General features: G+C 45.9%; 1 protein-coding gene across 1 annotated transcript; it reads right to left on the bottom strand.

Moving 5' to 3' along the window:
• Nucleotides 1-1,045: 1,045 nt before the first annotated feature.
• LOC149346565 (uncharacterized) lies at nt 1,046-6,352 on the bottom strand. Its single transcript, XM_089541377.1, has 4 exons — nt 6,331-6,352; nt 5,684-5,850; nt 2,580-2,666; nt 1,046-1,225 (listed from the first exon to the last, which is right to left on the bottom strand). The coding sequence occupies exons 1-4, from the start codon at nt 6,350-6,352 to the stop codon at nt 1,046-1,048; spliced, it is 456 nt and encodes a 151-aa protein (XP_089397503.1).
• Between the last annotated feature and the right edge of the window lie 541 nt (nt 6,353-6,893).

Here is a 6,893-nt window from a genome sequence, read left to right as displayed (position 1 = left end):
CGCCGGTCATTAAATATCTGGTGGCTTCTTGTGACTCCAGCTGTAACCAACTTGCCACTGCTTTAAACGCAGAAAGAAGTTTATGTTGTGTTATCAGCTATATAGAATTCGCAAATTAAACAACGGAATCAAAATATTTTAGGGAACAGCTACGTGTAGAATGCAAAAAGCCTATGCCACAGCGCCTGGGCCTGTCCCGACATACAGTCCTGCCCTCCACACCTCAACCCTACCCCAGAGCATGGGTTCCCACGCTGACCAGCTCGATTCGGAAAGACCGGCTCCAACTGACAGGCCGGATTAGTTATACAGCACAAGCCGTTGGAATCCTGGAGTTTGGACCCTACCCGGCGCTGTAGAAAAGATACCAGCTAAAATCAATTACAATTTTTCAACTCGACTCCACCAACGTTTATGAGTTTGCTCTTACCTTAAAGCTTAACGTACGACGGTGGAAGTGTGCTCTCAAAAGGCAAAGGATTAGTTTAATTTTGAGAATCACAAATTGAGCAGAGAGGATCAAGCAGCGAACACGAGTTTGTGCGATGCTACCCGAAATCGAAAAGGAATAATAGACATGCGCTCTACAAGTAATAGAAATGTAAGATAACCGACGACTCTGCAGGGGCTTCAAAGTCACCTCGGCGAAAAGGATAAGCAAACCGCTCCCGTTAGCCCCCTGGCGGGAAAAAAAAGCAAAATTAAGGGGCTATGACGGCGCCTGCTTGAGAATAATAGGACTGCTTTAAGGCCAATGTGAAATGCCTTTGTCCTGTCTTATTTGCTCTTCAGGGCTATTAGAAACTCAAATAAAAATAAATTATAGGAGACGAAAAATGCATCCACGTCACTTCCGGCGCTGCCTGTTTATTGTCCTCGTTAATTTGTATTGTCGAATTTTGCTGAGAGACAAGTCGCCCGCAGAAATATTTCCGTTACGAGCTACACTTTTTTTACTTAAAATTCCCTAGCCTTTTCGAATTTTTTGTTAGCAGCGTAAGCTCTTGCAGTTAAATCAAAAACAGAACTAACGGAGATTTCTCCATCAATCTCCCCGCCGTGCAGGGCGGCCTTTCGAAGATCTGCTCATGTGCCTCGTTGACACCTTCATCTCTCCCTCCGTTGTGTCAGGCGGCGCTTCGGTTGGATCCATGTCAGTTGGTTTTCTGACCGTCGGCGAACGTTCAGCGGCTGCCCGTGCTTTTGGCGTCTTTCCGGTTGACGTCTGCGGGCATTGAATTAGTCTCCAGTGGAGATTCTCCTTCAACGGTTTGCTTTTAACGGGAGAGCGTTAAAGACCTCTGGAAAATCTGGAGTCGGCGTTGTGAGCGATAAATAGGGTGGCAGAGGGTGTCCCAGATAACCGCCCCCGGAGAAGCAACTTAGGTAGGCAACCAAGGTCGCGCGACTTTGTGGAGTGCTCATAAGCTACCCGACAGATTATGGGAATACTAACCACACTGGTAGGTGGCAGTTAAATTATTGGTCGGTCGCGATAGGTAGTTCAGAAAGGTTTGCACAAGACCCACCGGTGGCAGCACCTGCCATCTCGGGGCAGTGGCGCATCTTTTAACCGCTGCACCATTACGCAATGATTGGTATGAGGACTGCGAGAGATGTATGAATGTAAAGTTGAAAACGACGAAATCCGCATGTATGGGCAGTAGCTGAATAGCGCTATCGCGTCATATCCTTAAGGTGGAGCTTAAGTGTTCCTCTGATGTTTTTAATATGGGATCGACATAAGCTGATTTGCCCCTTTTAGTACCGCTGGTAGCAACTACAGATATTTTGCCAGTATAAACATCGCGCCACAAAAATGGGCAATCGAAGGCTAATTTTCCTACACACAATGTTCGTAGCGTCCCTAAACACAATATTTCACTAAACTAGAAATTGTACGAATAGGGTGTACCTGAACCCTGAACAGTTTGCTCTTCTCCTTTTAGCGGAAGAATACCTCTAGGCTCCAAATTTTTACAACAAGGTAATGGATGACCCCTTTAAAAATAGCGCAGTTATACAAGGACACGAAAAAGGTACCTGTGAGCAGGTGTGCGCGGCCTATTTCTTGTTCGCTTTTTTCCAGTGTTTTCTTTTTGCAAGTTTTGTCGTGAAGCAGCAACTCTCATCATTGTCTTTAGTATTGAGTCTTCAAGAAAATAAAATTCTCCCTCCGCAGTTGCTTAGTTGTTATCGTGCTCGACTGCGGACTCGAAAGACAGGGGTTCGAACTTGGCCTTGGCGGTCGCATTTTGAGTGAGGTGAAACGCTTGAAGCCCATGCGATGGTAGTGCACATTTGCGAACTCGAGGCGGTCGAAATAAACCGGGACCCTCCATTACGGCGTCCCTCATAGCATGAGTCGATTTGGGACGTTAAACTCTATAAAACCAGATTCAAACAAATAAAATTCTGTAGCCCGTATATACTTTATTAGCAGCATCAGTGCTTGTAATAATATTCATAAAAGCGAAATGTGGCAATTGTTTCCTTGCTGTATGGCTTTTTGTAGTTATAAACTGGGGCTCTAGTGTCTATATCCCGTGCACGCACCTTATTAGCATAAGGTGGCTTACCGTTCCAACAGTGTCGGGTGCTTTTTGCTCAGGAAGACCGAATTCTTCTTCTTTCTGGGCAGTGCCCTTCACGTCCTCTCCACTTGGCTGGTGAGAAGAAATTGGCAGTGGGTTAGCTCGGCTATGCCAGGATGTACGTAACGAAAGCATGCAAAAGAGCTGCCGAAGCGAGCGGAAGTGAGCACAACAACGAGGCGAGCGGTGTGACGTCATACCAAACGGCAGCGGCAACTCCGCGGCGAGGCGCGCGGTGTGACGTCATGCAAGATGACGCGGCCAGCACGCGGCGCCCACCAACTGCGGTGGTTGCTAGGCAGCGGCTCAAGGTCGGTCTTTGTACCGCCTCGGAGCACCGCCACCGCGAAATCGCAAGTTTGTGGCCAATGTAGCGTTCGCTACAAAACGACAAGTGAGACTACTTCCCAAGAAAAGCTACAGAACGTACAACCCACGACGCACTCGCGAAACGCTTTTTTCCTGCGGAAATACTATCTCAAATATTCTATTACGGAACCATGACGGGAGGTTGCGGGTGTGAAAGACTGATACTATTACGGCTTACTTGTACCTGCCACTTAGTGACCCCCTTTAGCGGTTGCATAATGAGTACTGCAGGCCGGGACACTTCCTTTTCCTGACGCCGCGATGGCTCAGTGGTTATGGTGCTCGGCTGCTGACTCGGAAGACGCGGGTTCGATCCCGGCCGCAGCAGTTGAATTTATATAGAGGTGAAATTCTAGAGGCCCGTGTACTGTGAGATGTTACTGAATGTTCAAGAACCCTAGGTGGTCGAAATTTCCTGAGCCCTTCACTATGGCGTCTCTCATAGCCTGATTTGCTTTGGGACGTTGAACGCCACAAACCGAACCTTTTTTTCCAATTTTTTTTTGTGCCACCATAGTATTCTAGTACCGTAGAAGACGCGACGAGTACTTATTGTCTTTCTCTGTCAAGTTCAACGAGCAGCTTTCGTTTGTGAGCCGCGTCACTTGAATGGTAAACGTTTAGAGCAGCCTTTCTCGGAAACAAAGCAAGAACACACAGAGACGCCTAAAGCGTGACTGTGGTAAAGTGCCGAATTTGCCGGCGGTGTACGAGTTAGCAGGCTTTTACGCGTATATGTCAATTGAGCGATTACTCAATGAAACAATAAAAATGATGCATAATAAAACGTGTTTCCTCAACGTAATTCTTGTATTTCTTTTAAAGTACAGAAGCTATAAAAATTCTATTATATACAATAAACTGATTGTATGCACTGCAGTACTGGCAGCGTGCAGCATTGTCTTCAAGAAATTGGCATGACGGATAATATCCAACAAGGCGGACTCGGAGGCCGGACTCTGAGGCCTGACTCTGAGGCCTGACTCTGAGGCCTGACTCTGAGGCCTGACTCTGAGGCCTGACTCTGAGGCCTGACTCTGAGGCCTGACTCTGAGGCCTGACTCTGAGGCCTGACTCTGAGGCCTGACTCTGAGGGCGGACTCTGAGGCCGGACTCTGAGGCCGGACTCTGAGGCCGGACTCTGAGGCCGGACTCTGAGGCCGGACTCGGAGGCCGGACTCTGAGGCCGGACTCTGAGGCCGGACTCTGAGGCCGGACTCGGAGGCCGGACTCTGAGGCCGGGTTCTGAGGCAGGAGTCTAAGGCCGGGTTCTAAGGCTGGAGTCTAAGGCTGGAGCCTAAGGCTGGAGTCTAAGGCTGGAGTCTAAGGCTGGAGTCTAAGGCCGGAGTCTAAGGCCGGAGTCTAAGGCTGGAGTTTAGGCTTAGGTCATCGGGCTTCATGTCGTGCCTCAGCTTGAACATAGTTTGCAAATGATGTGCAAATTTCACTAACAACGGCAGCTATTAAGCATTTATTGTTTTCAAAACTTCCTAGTACATCAGCCTGTATGTAAAGCTTTAGCTGAATCGGAACTTTTGGTTCCATGTGGGCTCCTCTCTGTATTTGCACGATACAATGCGTGATTACTGCGCAAAATCACATTGCCAAATAGTGTTCTTGAGAATAACATTTCTTAGGGCTTAGTACGAAACGAACTGAAGTGTGTCGCTAAGCCTAGAAAATAACGCTGAAAAAAATTCCGAAATACCAAGACCCGAATTAAAAGAATTTGCTTGTCACCATTAAAAGTGCTTTGTCTGGCTGGTACGATAGCGTCCAAGATGAGTGAAAGAACTTTTATGCCTACGTTAAAACAGACGACAATGCGCGATTAATGTGTCCTACAAAGCGTTCAGGATTACGCTTCGAGCACTGGCTACAAGCAATGAGCATTGCACGGAAGGACCTTGCAAATGTAGTTAGGTATCCAGGGTTCAAAGGGCAGTTGGACAGTTTTCATTGCCAGTGTCCAAACTAATTATATTAAAATGATATTCTTTTTGCGTACTATTTATAAGTTGTTTTTTTTATTGAAAAATTAGAGGCAGTCCTGTTTCTTGACTAAACATTCGATACAATTCTCAGTCCGCTCGTATATCATCCCTTCTTTCCTTCTAATTCCACCCGCCAGAAAGCGATAATCACCGCGAGAAATCTCCGTGATTACTCGCAGCTTTCAAGTATCGAGTAGTCTTTTCCATTTCGCTTGCCTAAAGTGAGGAGACCTGTTAACAGTTTCAGCCATTGCTTTATATTGCTGGCTAAAAACAAAAACGCCATACGCAGGAGCTGCTTGAAACCAGGAGGAGTTGTAAGCATAATAACTCCTACTACGCTACTACGCACATTCGCTACTACGCGGCGGTAGCTGTAAATACACAGTCAACTATCTACAAAACGATCAATACTACGAGGATCTTATGAATCAGAAGATTTAAGGATTAGTATCACCACCACGTTTCCAATATAAGCATGGAGGCCAATTACTGCGGCGAAGGCGTTTAGTAATTCATTTCATGTAAGAACATATTCCAGAAGACATTTAATTCATAATTTTGTGCCCGCTTGTTCCTTCGAGCAAAGTGCACAAATTGAATTCGTTCACGGTTCATTGTTTGCCTTGAGAAAGAATTGCGCAAGACTGACTTTTCGATAACCTGTTCAGTACGAAGGCTGGATTTTCATTTAGAAATTTCAGAGGGTAGGGATACATGCCGTACCGTGGTTCTCATTAGGGTAAAGATCCCCAACGCCGCGATGATGAAGCCGATGGGGACGAACGCAGACAAAATTTCCTGACGGTACTGCAGTGTCGGGTTGGGCTGCTGGATGTTCCGCGGCTGGTAGATTTTGTTAGAATTACAGTAGAAGATGGGAAGGATTAGAGCTAGACGAGTCGGCACCAAACAAAGCGATGGTATAAATTGGCATGGTGTCGTACAGTATGGTATCATACAGTATGGTAATATATGGTATGGTATGGCATGGTATTGTATTCTATGGTATGCTCTGGTGTTGCATAGTTTTGTATGGAATTGTAGAGTATGGTACGGTATGGTATGGTATGGTATTGTGTGGTATGGTATGGTTTGATTTGGTATGATATGGTACGGTATGGTATGGTATTGTGTATGGTGTGGTATGGTATGGTATGGTATGATATGATATGGTATGGTATGGTATGCTTTGGTATGGTATGGTATGGTATGGTATGGTATGGTATGGTATGGTATGGTATGGTATGGTATGGTATGGGTGTTTAAAGTCCCGAGAGTTGCACACAGGCAGTCATAGATGGCGTAGCGGCGGGCTCACATCACATTTCTCCTTTCGATTTTTTAACGTGCTCTGACATCGCACAGCACACCGGCTAGGTCAAGAAGGCACATGTGGGCGATGCCTATCTGATACAAGATTGACTTTTTTAAACAGAATCCATTCAAGGGCTGGTTGCTGGGTATCCCCTCTGCAGGTTTTCAGAAAAAAATGTCAGATGTTGCAAAATATGCACACGCTTTGAACTCTTGTATCAACACCGTCATCACCCCTAACCTTACTACGCCCACTCCAAGACCTGTGCAAGTTGCAGCCACCTTATCCCCGCAAATTTCCTATTCCCATTGACTTAACAGACTTTGCGCCACCGCCTGCTGCACCGTAAGTGATATGCCTGCATTATTTAAGATTGTTATTTTGAAGTCTGTAGTTACAGTGAAGAGAATTTCGGTTAGTAATTATAGGTGGTGGTATACGTTTTACAATAACGCCTTTTTTATTACTACTTGAAATAAATTGACATTTTGCAAAAACCACCTACAACTCTTAATAAACACAAGAAAGGCACCTAGCATCTAGTGCACCTAGGCACTAGATGTACATCGCCTCTCACAATCTTAAAAATGTGGCAAAAAGGTATGGCGTAGGGGTTGT

Source organism: Amblyomma mixtum, chromosome 4, assembly GCF_055824585.1.
Source record: "Amblyomma mixtum isolate Tamu chromosome 4, ASM5582458v1, whole genome shotgun sequence".
Lineage (NCBI taxonomy): Eukaryota > Metazoa > Arthropoda > Arachnida > Ixodida > Ixodidae > Amblyomma > Amblyomma mixtum.
This window is presented reverse-complemented; position numbering and strand designations above follow the sequence as displayed.